General features: G+C 49.3%; 5 protein-coding genes across 5 annotated transcripts, besides 1 other annotated feature; 4 read left to right on the forward strand and 1 right to left on the reverse strand.

Moving 5' to 3' along the window:
- Positions 1-13,703: part of a sequence feature (contig 1.158 1..283337(-1)) that runs on past both edges of the window.
- ANIA_11089 (flavin-containing monooxygenase) lies at positions 173-2,147 on the forward strand (the record flags this gene model as incomplete). Its single annotated transcript, XM_676759.2, has 3 exons — positions 173-1,452; positions 1,503-1,959; positions 2,010-2,147. 3 exons carry the CDS (start codon positions 173-175, stop codon positions 2,145-2,147), a joined length of 1,875 nt encoding a protein of 624 aa, XP_681851.2.
- On the forward strand, positions 2,289-3,305 carry ANIA_11097 (phytanoyl-CoA dioxygenase family protein; the record flags this gene model as incomplete). The annotated part of the gene is given in 3 exon segments (XM_050611850.1): positions 2,289-2,493; positions 2,538-2,949; positions 2,960-3,305. 3 exon segments carry the CDS (start codon positions 2,289-2,291, stop codon positions 3,303-3,305), a joined length of 963 nt encoding a protein of 320 aa, XP_050467830.1.
- On the reverse strand, positions 3,754-5,926 carry ANIA_08581 (uncharacterized protein; the record flags this gene model as incomplete). The annotated part of the gene is made up of 4 exons (XM_676758.1): positions 3,754-3,867; positions 3,936-4,112; positions 4,142-5,623; positions 5,678-5,926. 4 exons carry the CDS (start codon positions 5,924-5,926, stop codon positions 3,754-3,756), a joined length of 2,022 nt encoding a protein of 673 aa, XP_681850.1.
- On the forward strand, positions 8,859-10,382 carry ANIA_08580 (uncharacterized protein; the record flags this gene model as incomplete). Its single annotated transcript, XM_676757.1, has 2 exons — positions 8,859-9,546; positions 9,610-10,382. The coding sequence occupies 2 exons, from the start codon at positions 8,859-8,861 to the stop codon at positions 10,380-10,382; spliced, it is 1,461 nt and encodes a 486-aa protein (XP_681849.1).
- Positions 11,595-13,497, forward strand: ANIA_08579 (TauD/TfdA dioxygenase family protein; the record flags this gene model as incomplete). The annotated part of the gene is made up of 6 exons (XM_676756.1): positions 11,595-11,696; positions 11,765-12,497; positions 12,559-12,692; positions 12,738-12,843; positions 13,176-13,279; positions 13,387-13,497. 6 exons carry the CDS (start codon positions 11,595-11,597, stop codon positions 13,495-13,497), a joined length of 1,290 nt encoding a protein of 429 aa, XP_681848.1.

The following is a 13,703-nucleotide window of genomic DNA, read 5'->3' on the forward strand; positions in this document are numbered from 1 at the left end:
TGGCACGAGTAGAACCAAGTATTCCGCGTGAATGTAGTTACCACACCAGTCTGCAAGTGTATTCTTTAGTAGACGTTACAGTAGTGCGACGGTGATTCAAGTCGACGTTGAGGCAACAGACAGAATTGAGGGCCTTGAATTAGAATATATTAATACCCTCTTCAGTCTGCGCATGAACTACGAAAAGACAGCTGCATTTCAAGTGAAGATGCCTTTTTCTCACGATGAACACAATGTCCTTCCCAAAACGCCTGGGCTCTCTCCCACCGGTTCGAGCCCTTATGACATCGCGCAGCAATGGACAACCCAGGTGGATGCACAGTTGAGAAGCGACGCGCCCGATCTCTCTTGTCTCCTTCACCAGGATTCATGGTGGCGAGACATGCTTGCTTTTGACTGGGACTTGCACACGGTTCGAGGGCGTGATAAGATCCGTGACTATATTATTAGCCACCAGCCCCGGGCTCATGTCAAGAGGATTACCCTGGTGATCCTTCCGGGACAGGAACCTATGGCAGAAAAGCCGCAGGAGGGCACGACTTGGGTGCGGGCCATGTTCGATTTCGAGACGTACTGCGGTAGCGGCTCCGGAGTGGTGTACCTTACCTGCCACGCTTCCGAGTGGAAAGCTTTCGTCGTTTACACTGCCCTACAGGAGATTAGCGGGTTTGAAGCTCGTATTGGACGTAAACGACCAGAGGGCACTGTCGAATCGATGCCCGGCGGAATCGCGCAGGGGACGTGGGTAGAACGGCGACTTAAGCAGGTAGAGTTTGCCAAGGAAGAGCCTACTGTCCTCGTTTTGGGTGCCGGTCAGTCTGGTCTAAATATCAGCGCGCGCCTGCAGAGTATGGGCATCTCATGCCTTGCCATTGACCAGAACAAGCGCGTGGGCGACAGCTGGAGGAATCGCTACCGGACTCTGGTAGCGCACGATCACGTCAATGTCACCCATCTGGCCTATCTCCCATTTCCGAAAACCTGGCCCAAGTACTCCTCCAAGGACAAGCTGGCAGACTGGTTCGAAGCGTATGCGACGATCATGGAGCTGAACATCTGGCTGGAGTCCACTGTCCAGTCGGCGGAGTACGATGAGGGCCAGCAGTGCTGGACAGTCACCATCCGGCGTAAGGACCAGCAGCGCGTCGTCCGGCCCTCGCATGTTATCTGGTGTGGTGGCCAATTTGGAGTCGAAAAGGTGCCCAGCCTGCCAACACTTTCTGTCTTTCGGGGAACCGTCTACCACAGCAAGTACCACCGAGATGCGGGCCTATTATCTCCCAGCGGAAAGAAGGTGATTGTCGTTGGGACCGGAAACAGTGGTCACGACATCGCGCAAGACTTTCACGAGCATGGAGCAGAAGTCACTTTGCTCCAGCGCGGAGGGACATATGTACTCGGGCAGGCAGGGCTCCCGCTGCTGCCAGAAAATGCATTCGTTGACGATGAGTTGTACGTTGCCATCGCGTCTGCTCTTGCTCGTCACTTACCAAATGGTCTAGGCTTCCTCTCGACGTCGTCGACCTGCTCTCCGAGAGCCTGCCGTGGCCAATCGCCTTTGAACTCCTGCGCCAGAATACAAGGGAAATCCTGACGGCGGACCGGGATTTGCTTGATGGTCTCGAGAAGTCAGGGTTCCAGCTAGACTACGGACCCAATAGGCAGGGAATCATCGGCCTCTATGTAGAGCGAGGAGGCGGATACTACATTGACTTTGGCTGCAGCCAGCTAATCATCGACGGCAAGATACGACTCCAGCAGTGCGCAAAGGGCATCTTTGGATTCGATGAGCACCATCTGCTGCTTGGAGATGGGAGTCGTCTAGAAGCAGACATTGTCGTTCTTGCGACGGGATACCATAGCTCCCTCGAGGCAGTTCGCAAGGTGCTCGGACCGGAAGTTGCAAGACGGTGCAACAAGCAGGTGTGGGGGCTGGACGCCGCCGGGGAGTTCAACACGGTAAGTTTCTTTACTTTTCGACTGGCACCTGACTGATTTTGCAACTCTAGGTCTGGCGGCCCAGTGGCCACCCTGGCTTGTGGTTCATGGGGGGAAATCTGGCTCAGTCGCGAGTCTATTCCAGGTTTGTCGCCCTGCAGGTTGCTGCTACAAATGCCGGTCTAGTTGGTCCTCGTAAGATAGTCTAGGCTCTTTCTAACCTTACATATATACCTCCTTGTATGCAATTTCCCACAGTGTAGTTTCTTTCCACTGTGAATGCAACAAATATATATCCTCTCGAGCGCCTCGCCGTGAACTATAGTTATAGTCCCAAACTACCCCCAAAAATGGCCTCATCCAGTAAAGAAGACGGATCCAAAGTCCAGTATGTGGCAGAGGGCACTCCCTTGGAGGACATTATCGGCTTCATGAAGCGCGACGGGGTCGTTATTGTGCGGCAGCTCGTGTCCCCAGCCGACATTGATCAAGCATACGAAGAAATTCGGCCTTGCCTTGAGCAACGGCCACGGTGGAACGGCTCATTTTTTCCAAGTACAGTACCAAGACAAGCATCATGACCCCTCTAACCCTATCAGAGGAAACCCAGCGGACTCCGAACTTGATCGCCATTAGCCCAACATACACGCGGACGCAGATGATGAACCCCCTGTTCCATCAGCTGTGCAACCATTTCCTGACTACGCGCAGCTGGAACTGGTGGGGCGATGAATGGTCCGAGACTGTGTCGCGGCCGTACATCTCGGCGACCTCGGCTCTTAGGGTTGGGCCTGGTGCGAAGGCTCAGCCGCTACATCGCGATGACTATGTCAGCCACAATTACATCGTCGAGTCCCCTATGTTTAACTACCGCCAGCAGGTTTCCATCACGATGATTGTCGCTGGCTGCAAGGTGACCAAGGAGAATGGAGGGACGCAGTTCATTCCAGGGAGCCATCTATGGCATGTCCCCACTAACTACCTAGGTCCAGAGCAATTTGTTGACATGTTGTAGGGGTAGCGACAGACCTAACCCACCCAAAGTGACCGACTGCACCTATGCGTCTATGGAAAAAGGCGATGCACTAGTTTTATTTTCGTCCTTGTACCATGGAGGGGGCCATAACACAACCACGGACGAGCATCGCCTTGTGTTCACTACTTGCGCCATCCGGGGCTACTTCCGGCAGGAAGAAAATCAGTATCTGGCGGTGCCAATGCAGCGTGTGCGTGAGTATGACCGCGATACCCAGAAGTTCATCGGGTATTCCATGAGCGAACCAGCGTGTGGCCATGCTGATGAGATGGATCCAATCTACCTTGTGCACCCTGAGGAGTTGGAGACAGCAGAGCCGATTCAATTTTGAATCGTACTTGATCCTGACTGTGGATATCTACGAAAAGCAATATTTAAGTTTTTTCTTGAAGTGGTTGACTAGGTTGGTATGTAGTAATATCTAACACCCTCTGAACTCAAGGTTCCGTAACCACCGTAAAACCTCATTCTCAGTGCTGACCAGATCCACTCGCCTGTTGATTCCGTAATCGTCCATATCTTGCCCTTTTCTGAGGCAAATATATCGGCTCCAAGGCCCAACGCCGCTCCAGGGAGTGAGAGGCGCCTAGTCTAGATCTGTTTGTACAAGATAGTCCGGTATTTTTCTTAATCATTTTGCAATGTGTCTAGCAGCGACATTTCCCGTATTATTTGCAAGGGAAGTATGCTAGGTTAAGTTCCAGTAACAGAAGACCAGGACTGGGTTATAGTAAATTGAATCTTATAACCAAACTCCTGCTGTAAATGATTTAATACGTCTAATTATGGTGATAATCAACACAGAACACCTCCATAATGCTCTTCATCGATAACCCTGGCACTTGCAAGACATTGACACCCGAGGCAATTGCCGATAAGGTCCAGAAGCCGCTCTGTATTCTTAGTGTAGGAGAGTTCGGGCAGAACCCAACACTGCTGGAGCGAACCCTGAAAGACGCACTAGAGCTTTACGGAAGAATCGAACGCCATACTGCTGTTTGATGAGTTCGATATATTTCTCCAGCAGAGGTCCGTCGAGCACCTCGGACATAGCCAAGTTGTCGCCATCTTCCTCAGGCCGTTGGAATACTATCACGGCATCTTGAACTCCATTGTGTAAGATCATACAGAATGTTTCCTATGTAATTAGAAAAAGGTCTGTACAACAGGAAAGAATGTCTCATTTCCATACGCCGACCCGCCATAAGTAAGATACCCTGAATTATATGTTCCCATGTTCTCCTTCATATCATCCTGATCTCCGAATACGAAGACTGTTTGCATCCCCATGATCATATGCTGAAGAGTATGGCAATGCATCATCCAGACACCTGGATTTGTCACCCGGATACGCCATGCTCTCCATCCTGATGGAGCACCAGGGGCAACCTCCCTGCTATACCCATATAGCACTGTTGTATCCCGCAGAACAGGCTGTGTCTCCTGCAGGCGCTTCTCATTTTCCGCAGCATTGTACTCGCCGTCGCCGCCGCCAATATCATAAAAGTGTCTGCCATGGCCGTGAAACGGGTGAGTCTCTACGCCGCGGTTCCGAACGGTACTGTTACCAACAGCACCACGATTCTGCCAGACAATCTCAAGGACCTCTCCCAGCTGAGCGGGAAAGATACGGTAATCCTTATCGAAGTTGTTACCCGCAGATATTGCCTTTTGCAATGATTCCGTAACGTTAAGCTCACCCCTTTGAATTTGCACAAGATATGGCGTTTCTGGGAACGTCTCAACCCAGTCATACCCGCTCTGTAACCAGAGAACGTGGTCACTAAAGTTCTGATGAACATCTATAACAATGCGACGCGTTACACTATCTGATGTAAGGAAATCTGGATCTCGCTCAAGGGGCTGTAATTGGTAGTCCAGCCACCCGTAAGCTATACTAGGGACCGGCATCAGTGGTGTAGCTGACACATTTGTCAAACTTGCGGGAGCGTTAGATGGGTACTGAAGGATAGCGTATGTCGTCAGAGTCGTGGGCCTTGCAAGGGTAGTAATTTGGATGATAAAGTGGCGCTGGCTGAGTTGTTCTAGGGCAGCATTATCCTTTGCTTTTAAGAGCACGCTATAGCGCTGCCCACCAGCGATTTGTAGATTGTGGGTTTTTAGTTTCTGTGTATAGTGTCCATCTGCCTCGATAATCTCAACATCATGGCTCTCGATGACAAAGGAAATGAATGATAGAGCAGTTGCTCCGATGATACGCAGACGATATGTCTTGCCCGGCTCCACCTGCAGAACCTCCCGTCTACAGGAGCCGGTACCATTCATTGGTGAAGGTGATAGGCTATGACCGTTCACTAGAACGGCTTCTGTCTCGCCGCTCCACTGAAATTGACTTGACATGAGACCATGCTCAATCTCCTTGTCCGTCTTTGAGAAGAAATCGGATAAGGCGATTATGCGTTCTTCGTCATAGAAATACGGTGGCGGTTTAGTTGACTCGACAATAAGCGGACCGGCAGCGGTAACAGCCTGAAACCCAACGTGGGAATGGTAGAAATAGGTCCCAGCATAACCGGGCTCGACTTTCACCTCATAGTCGAAAAAGTGACCAGGTGGGATAGGCCATTGGCTAGCCATGGGGGTACCATCGGAAAAAGGTGCAGTAATTGCGGTCAGACCATGCCAGTGCTAGAAATATATTAGTCTAGTTAGTTTGATATAACGAGAAACTTATATAAATACCATAGTAACATTCAGATTCTCCATGTCGTTGTAAACTCTGATCCAACTTGTCTGCCCTTCCTGAACACGTATTTCTGGACCAGGGAAAGACCCGTTCACCAGGACTGAATACCTGGGTGAGCATGCTTGCATATAGTTCTTGGAGTTTACTCGCAGTATGTGATCCGGTTGAAAAGAGCCATCATGCCTAATGAGGAGCCCCTGGACAGACAGCAGGAACAACCCGCACACAAAAAGCATCCGGTGCATACTTTGGAAGCTTGGTGAGTTCTGGGTAAAACAGGCAACGGAGATAGAAGTAGCTAGGCAAGTACTATTCAGGGTCTGTATGATTTATGATTTGCGGACGCTGGAGGGTCGATCGGAATTTGACCAGTGGCTAAGCTCACTATTGACAGTGCCTCGGGCTCTTAGCTAATGTACACGCAAAACACTTTGTACAGCGGCCGAAGTAACTTTTTCTTGCTTGGTTAGTGCCTGCGGCGAGTTTTCGTAGCGTAAACTTCTGGGTCTCTCGGATAGAGCGATCCGCTGAGATCCGGAAGTGAACGTATCACCTTACCAAAGTAATCACAAATCTCCCATTGCCTGAGCTAGCCCCTATGAGGGTTATATTTGAAGTAAGCATGACGCTGGTGGTTAAGAGATAAAGTGCGTAGCAGGATAATATCTTACATCGTAGTCCTTGACCTCATGTGGGGCGAGCTCTGTCGAAACTCACGGCACAAGATCCTTTCGGCAGCCCAGGCCTTTATATAGGTCAAATTTAATCAGTCTTCAATTATCAATCATTTACGAGAGTTCTAGATGGATCGGTGTGCTTAGGATAGATGAAAGTAGTTCGTAAACACATAACATTAGCCCTTAGCATTGGAAGTCAGAAACCTCAAGGCAAACGATCATGGAGACCTAGAGGGGCGATCGAGACCTGGAACACTTCCCCAGGAGATACTATATCAACGCAATTACTCTGCTTAGCTGCCGATTTCATGTAGGTTATGTCATGACTCTGCTGTTGGGTTGCAATCATATATCCCCACAGGTGTATGTAGGACCATGGGAAATCCTCCAGAGTGAAAGATCCTCAAGGTTCAGCATTAGTCGTCCTAGCGTTAGCTGTACGTGATGTAAGTTTCCTTGCCTTGTTGACAGGCTGATTGACCTACCGAAGTAGATTCTTAACGCTGAAATTTTTGGCGCCAGCAGCTGTATCTAAGAGTAAGTCAAATGCTTTCAAGACTACTTCTCATTGTTTATCAAATTTATTGCAGTCCTCCCCCAATGCTGTCTCAGAAGTCTTATTATTTAGGTCACATTTAAGAACAGGAGCACCTGTGCAATGTTTATGAAGACTGCAAGTCTTGAGAAGAATATTACTGACCCCTGGATGGCACCACTGCGCCCACCCGCTGGAGTAGAAAGATACTAGACGAATAGAGCGTGCACATTATATCAGCCATTTGTATATTTTCCCATAGGTTTCTGCCAACAGTGCCCGTTTATATCATGACATGGCGGCCCAGGGCAATGTGTATACATTCCGCCAAGCCGAAGCTTGATCTGAAATGTCATCAATCTGTAATTCCTGGTCAGCGAGCATTTATTTGGTCGCTAATGTAGAGGCCCGTTTTCTCCATTCATAGATATTGTTGTACTGCTGTCGTCTCTAGGGGTTGATAGAGATCTGAGGTTTGGTTCGGATGCGACGGCAATATCTTCGCATCAGGAGTGTTTCTCATAAGCGTCCATCTGATAACAGTACTTCCAAATGGATGTAGAGCTCCTGCTGAGATCAAACCCTTACAGAGACCGCGATAAACGTGTTATCCAGCCTGACTTGCCATGTACAATCTAGCCGTTGACGATCCCCGTTCAGTGAATATGATAGCGAATCTAAAACCAGCTTCAAGCGTAAGGTTGTTGCTCATTGTGGATTTGCTCACCCCCTCAGTCGGTAAATGGAGGAAAACTATCGATTATCTGTGAGGCTAGAAGGTAGAACAATGTTTCGTCGGTACGGATTCTCAGGAAGGGCAATATGCATGATCGTTCGACCAAAGTCGCTTGGGTAGGGCATAGCCCAGTATTCTGTTCCAAGAGTCGAGTGACTGAGATTGAGAGACATTATTTATCTGGGAAGGACAGTATTTCATTTGCCTTAACTGAATGTTGATCTACGTAGTGTTAGCTCTATGAATCCTAGCCTAACACGCCAGTGAACCATATTTTGTAGGTGATATGGAAATGTCATGTGATGCTCATATATACCTGGAGTACAGAATGAGACCTCTGGCTAGCTTACGCCATGTGATATCGTGGCTTAGCTGGGATCTCCAACCCTGACCTTTAACATCAATTGACAGACACGCAAAAAGATATCTATCGTCAATGAGATAGATAATTAATCGTCATATGGCGTCCGATCCTTAGTAGGCTACGTTCATGTAGTCGATATAGGTTCCTTCCGCCATTTCCCTTTCGAGCGTACATACGTAGCCACAACAGTAGGTAAGCGTCCATGATCGGATTGCGGGGAGACGGATGCGGGTAGTACATGTCGATGGTCATGTTAAGCGTAGTGTATTAGACGATTCAGCGCCATGGCTGGGATCCGACGCGTCATACTTGAGGTGCAGGTGGTGTTAGTGGTTCAGGCTCAGGGGTTTATTCATGACAAAGTATGAAGGTAGGTAGAAAACGGCAGGCTACGGACCAGACTCTTAAACAATTGCATAAATGAGACAAAGATGTAGCTCGGAGTTCGGAAATTGGATCGAGGTCGGAATTCGAGAAATTCCGGCCGGTTGGTAGATCACGTGGTCGAACTCCCAACTTCGTCGAGATCCCGCCTCCCCTTTTCCCATTCTTGGTATCATTCCTTCTTCATCCTCCGTCCACCATCATCATCGGTAAAGAAAGTATATGCTTTTTGCCGTCCCCGCCGCCAGCCCTGCCATTCCTGTGATTTCATAGGACTCTCCGATCTCACTTGTTGACTTCAGATTGGGCACGTGCTCGCGACCGGGCCGCAAGAGCTCTTACCACTTTACTTTCGTCTTAATATCATTATTCAGTCACATATAACGCGAGTCAGGGCTGCTCAACGCTTCTCAAAAGCCCGGGAGGGAGGGCTACTCGATTCTTCGAGGGATCCCCTTTAGAAAGCGAATGTTGCGACATCATGACCGCCACGTCGCAAACCCCGCGCTGGGTTCTCAAGAAAGCAGTTCTTGTTTATGCATCCGATTTCGAGACGTTCTGTCGTGCTGACCTTAGTATTGTCCATGATCAAGCTGCCAACCAAGGATCTATCTCCCTTTCAATTCGGGCAGATCTCACTAACCTGAGCAGCAGATCACAGGCGCTGACCTTGAATATTCCCCCAGAAAGAGTGGAAGAATGTACTTTAGTTCGGAAAAGCAGAGACAACCTTTTTCCAGCTGGTTTATTTTCTATGCTCCCGGCACCCGTCAATAATGTTTCGGCCGTATCAACACTGAGTCTGAGCCTCGGTACAACCGGCATTGTTCTTTGTCCATCTGGGTTGGAGTCTTTAAGCCCAGCGACGCCAGGAGACGAGAAGATTCACTCATTTGCGAAGATCTGTCGATCCAGATCTCTCCGTATACACTTTTCCGGGCGACAGTTTGTGAATAACGAACTTGATAAGCTGCAAACCTTCTCCCATGCCTTGCAACGAAGGAGTCTTCAGACGGTGTCTTTTAACCATGCTCGCCATGGCGTGGTCGAAAGGGATTGGCGTGTCTTCAGTCTGCCGCCCGATCCACCCCCGTATTGTCAGGAGCCCGTGTCCGAGCAGGCGGATCCACCTCTATATTGCGAGCAGGCGGTTGGAAAACGGCGCAGAGGTATCTCCTCATCTTACAGTTTCATGTTCTCCTATCTTTCAGTAGCTCAATCCTAGTATCTAGATCCGCGGTCAATGTCACCCAACGGTGAAGGACGAAAAAAAGTGCTCGTTCCATCTCCTCAACCGATAGGATCTCCGACCGAAGTGAATACGCCAAGTACTCTCTCCCCGTCACCACCCTCGATTCGCCCAACCCACTTTACGCGTGTTTCTCCTGCCCCCACAGAATCTAAGAAACTAAAGTTTCTTGAAGATGAGCTGCGTGGTCTTTCCGATGACCAAATTCGCGAACTTTTATTTCGATCAGGACACCAACATCTGCTAGCCATACCCAAAGGTGTAGACCATGATCCTCAATACGATTATGAGAAAGCTAGCTTTCCCAAGGACAAGGTGCTTGAGCGCCGGCTTCAACGATATGTTGATGAGGTGGTTGAACGCCGACTTGAACAATACGTCGATAAGACGATTGAGCATCGGCTCGAACAAAACGTCGATAGGGCCATGAGTGAATGTCGTGATCAGATCTACGGCGTATACACAATAAACGAAGCCGAATTTCGTGAACAGGTTGACGATGGTAACTCCGAGGTACGCATGACGGCCGCCGAATGTATAAATGAAATTATGGAACAAGCGCAAAAATACACGCTTGAAATGGAAGAACAGGCACAACAGTACATAAATGATATCGAGGAGCTAGGTATGAAGGTTGAGATGTCCGCGAGGAAGAAGCTCAAGCGACGGTTCACTGCTTCTGCTCAGTCCCTACTTGATAGCAAGTCAAGCGCTAGCCATGGGCTAGTTACTAATGCTAGGCGCAGCTCCATTTAGACTCAGTGTTAGGTTCATATTTCTTGGAATTGCTTTCGTGCAAGTAGATTCTATTATTACTCCATAAGAAAGGTAGGTGGCTAACATAACTCTTAAGCAAGCCACCCCAAACCTGATGCTACAAGTCATGCAAGAAACCTCTCAGCTACCTCAAATCCATGTTGTCTCTGAATTCTTCTCAGGAGAAGCGGGTTGGCACTCTTGTTTTGCATTTGGTGCCCTTGTGGCAATCACATACCACATCTCGATTCGTTGACCGTAAGCTAGCTCATCACTGTTGTTACAACGAGCAAGGTTTGGTTGATGTATGATGTGTGATTAATACTCAGCAAACCGATCCAGCGCCACGTTCACGTAGACCTGGTGGAACACATCATCCTCTCCCAAATCCCCAACCCTTAAATCATCCAAAGCTAAACCCCCAAGCAGCCGCAACCCGCTCATCAGGTATATACCGTGACTGAGAGGAAGGACAAAGTGGGCCTTTTATTACCTATCAAGCCATCTGCAGCACCCCGCCATTGGTGTATTCAACCTCGGTGTCAGGCTGTTCTACCATGCCCATATCTATCGTCTTTGGTCGCGGCATACGCTGCGCTGCATAGCCGACCGAAGTAAGAGTCGATGGAAGTGCTCAATTCGCATTATGCCACGGAAATATTCCGTTTCTTCAATCATTAGTTGAGGTGCTTGCTAGACAAATTCTAATGATGATTGGTAATGTCATCAGGCACAGTTTATTAATACAAGGGATCTTAAATGACAGGATGCGAGGTTATCCGGCACACAGGATATATTATGGAATAAAGGAAGGTTCGGGAACGAAGAATGCGACTTGCGTTATAACCATCATGGGCTGCTTGTAGATGTTAAGTACACCACTTATTGTTTTATAAAATCTACTTGACGCTGGGGCTATGCCTGGCCAAATAGCCCCTCTCTCGCCTCATGCTCTGTAAGCAGGGGTCTTCATTTGGTAATAGCTTGGTGTCGGTTAGCGCTTACTGTGCAGTATACCTCGCTTTAGCACGACACTTGTATTGAGTATAGAGTAGTGGGGAAGTGTCGGACCTTCCCCGGCCGCCAAGGATCGGTGCATGCGGAGTTCTTCACGTCGTATATAACATCACTCTGCGCTGGAAGCCCGGGGTAAGTGAATGGTAACTATCCAGGGAGCTGGTATTGCCATCGTGATCAAGGGTGCGCTTCACAATGGCCGTCCAGACTGAACGCGATGGTCAGGTTAGTAATGAGGAGGTCAGGCCCAAGATAATTCGGGCTATTGACGAAGAGGATAGCCCTACGGACGCCAAAGTAGGTCGTGCCTTCCAACGTGCAAAATGATCATAAGCAACTGCAGATAATCTGACCACACAAGACAGTACCCCCACTACCTCCCTGTCTGGGACCACGCAGACAACCTTCCCCCTCTAGAGCCCTTCACGCACCATGACCCCGGCAAAAACGCCGACCCGTCTCTCAAAGATCTCCTCATTCCAGGTGTGACTGTAAAGAGGCTTACTCCCACAACCGGCAGTGAGATCACTGGAATCCAGCTCTCCTCACTTACGGACAAAGCAAAAGATCAACTTGCGCTTTTTGCTGCCCAGCGTAAAGTCCTTGTGTTTCGCGATCAGGATTTCGCCGATCTCCCGATTGATCAAGCCGTTGCCTTTGGTGGATATTTCGGAAGGCATCATGTGCACACAACTGCCGGGGTACCAGAGGGATATCCGGAGGTCCATGTCGTGTATATGATGGATACAAAGAACGGGGACTTTGCGACCTTTTTAGCTGGCAAAAATAGCACGGTGCTCTGGCATTCGGACGTCACATATGATGAGCAGCCGCCGGGTATGACAATTCTCTACGCGCTTGAATTGCCCGAGGTGGGTGGGGATACAGCCTTTGCGAACCAGGTGGAGGCATATAAGCGGCTTTCACCCGCGCTACGGGAGCGGTTGCATGGGCTAAAGGGGGTTCATGATGGTGTTTCACAGGCGGAGCCCTACTATCGTGCAGGAAGATTGGTCCGGAGGGAGCCAGTAATTGTTGAGCATCCACTTGTCCGGACACATCCAGTGACAGGGGAGAAGGCACTTTTTGTCAATGCATGTGAGTCCCTCTGCCCTTCCACACTTGAGTGCCGGGTTATTGAAGACACTGACTGGGGTAGTGACGACGAGAATTGTCGGGATGAAGAAGGAGGAGAGTGATATGTTGCTGGGCTTCTTGATGAATCATATTGGGCATTGCCTGGAACACCAAGTCCGGGTGCGGTGGGAGCCAAAGACGGTTGTCATTTGGGATGTAAGTACACCATATGCCGTCATGCTTGTGCATCACCCTGACAAGAATAGAACCGTGTCACTGCGCACACTGCGATCGTCGACTGGAGAACTCGTGAGCGTCGGCACCTGGCACGCCTCACTCCCCAGGCTGAGCGTCCATTTGAGACGCCGTATGTTCCAGAAGATTAGTTGGTTGTGAATACGATATCTTCTTTGCTTAACAGGAGCAGCTTTCTAAGGCAAGGTCGGGAGCTCCTGAAAGTCTTCCATGTGCCTAGGTAGTGTATTATTCATATCAATATTCCAACCAGACGCATAGCATCCATTTTAGGAACTCATGGACAAGGGTAGGGCAGTTGGTATTAGCTATGAATCCGCGGCATTCCCGCTTAGTCAGAGCTGAAAGAAATAGTTAGGAAGTGGAATGCAAAGATCAGTAGCAAAGCCATGAACTAACCATGAAGACTAAATTTTATATTTTAACTAAACAAGCATAATACAGCAACAATGGCAGATTATGGCGGAACGCTCTGCTTCTTCAAGATTCTTCGACGTTATAATACACACAGGAATTTTCAGACTCTCCGAGTTATGGTTGGCTTACAGGTAAGCATTATGCAGCGCAGAAGCAACAGCCCAGCGAGGTTGAGGTACCGCAGTCGACGGATCTAATATGACTTTGTTCTGGCCCCACTAAGTAAATAAGTATCTAGTTTAGGGATTCTCTGGGGTTGGCAGCGGGGAAGGTCCCCGGCGGTCGCCCCGCCTGGGCCCTGGGCCTGAGCGTGACTCCCCGCGCGGAGGCAAGCGGAGATGCCGCGTAACCTCATTATTCGTTGATCTAAAATGGAGGATCTGTTGGGTAGGCACTTCTAAGTATCGGACTCCAATACTAGGGAGTGGTGGTTAGTAGGCTAGGCTCACAGGATTATCTTGGCAGCCAGCGTGCGTTGTATCGGCCCTGAAGACGATGCTTTAGGCTCGTCCCTAATTAAGAAGTCTGGATGCTGTAGGCAAGGTATAAATACGG

The sequence above is a fragment of the Aspergillus nidulans genome, chromosome III (genome assembly GCF_000011425.1).
Source record: "Aspergillus nidulans FGSC A4 chromosome III".
Taxonomy (NCBI): domain Eukaryota; kingdom Fungi; phylum Ascomycota; class Eurotiomycetes; order Eurotiales; family Aspergillaceae; genus Aspergillus; species Aspergillus nidulans.